Genomic DNA, 605 nt, shown 5'->3' with positions numbered 1-605 from the left:
CCGATCCTGATGTTGGTGGGTTTGTTATCTGTAAGGGAGGAACGCTGAGTCTCCAGTAAGGGGCTCCAGTAAGGGGGGGCTCCCTCCCTGCTCCTGGGGGTCCAGGATCTATGTTGCCGTTGATTGGCAGAGGCAGGTATCGGTGGGTCTCCAGCTCTGACAGTCGCTTGCCATCTGTGTGTCAGTGTCAGGAGATTCCCGCAGGGAGCGCTGCCCTCGCACAGCTGCGGATATCGCACGGTATTGGCGGCGGCGGCGGCGGTGTGCCTGTACACTGCACCATTCCGCTCGCTGGGCTGTGTGCAGTGGGGGAGGGGCCAGTGTAATTTTCTACATTAGTGAATCAGTGCGGGCGAATCCTGGAGGGACGGAGCAGCATCTCGGCTGTAGGCTGCATCGGAGGAGCCAGCCATGCTGTGATCGGCTCTCCCTCCATCGTGTGTGCGGATCTCCTCCTCTCCTCATCATGGCTCTGGTGATGGAACCGATCAGCAAGTGGAGCCCCAAGCAGGTGGTGGACTGGATGAAAGGTGGGCGCCCTTCTCCCCTCTGTGTATTCCTGACTTATCCCCCCCATGCATGCTGCACCCCGGGCCAGGAGGGTG

General features: G+C 60.7%; 1 protein-coding gene across 1 annotated transcript in view; it reads left to right on the top strand.

Moving 5' to 3' along the window:
* Nucleotides 1–442: 442 nt before the first annotated feature.
* LOC108799309 (connector enhancer of kinase suppressor of ras 2-like) overlaps nt 443–605 on the top strand; it is a gene marked incomplete at its 3' end in the record, with an annotated part of 301637 nt that continues 301474 nt past the window's right edge. Inside the window, exon 1 of the mRNA XM_018571158.1 lies at nt 443–530. Within this exon, the coding sequence (XP_018426660.1) occupies nt 467–530 (64 nt within the window). The remainder of the gene's footprint in view (nt 531–605) is intronic.

Source organism: Nanorana parkeri, unplaced genomic scaffold (assembly GCF_000935625.1).
Source record: "Nanorana parkeri isolate BGI_ZX_2015 unplaced genomic scaffold, ASM93562v1 scaffold1689, whole genome shotgun sequence".
NCBI classification, from domain to species: Eukaryota; Metazoa; Chordata; class Amphibia; order Anura; family Dicroglossidae; genus Nanorana; species Nanorana parkeri.
The sequence above is the reverse complement of the archived record's forward strand: the minus strand, read 5'-3'. Positions and strand labels throughout refer to the sequence as shown.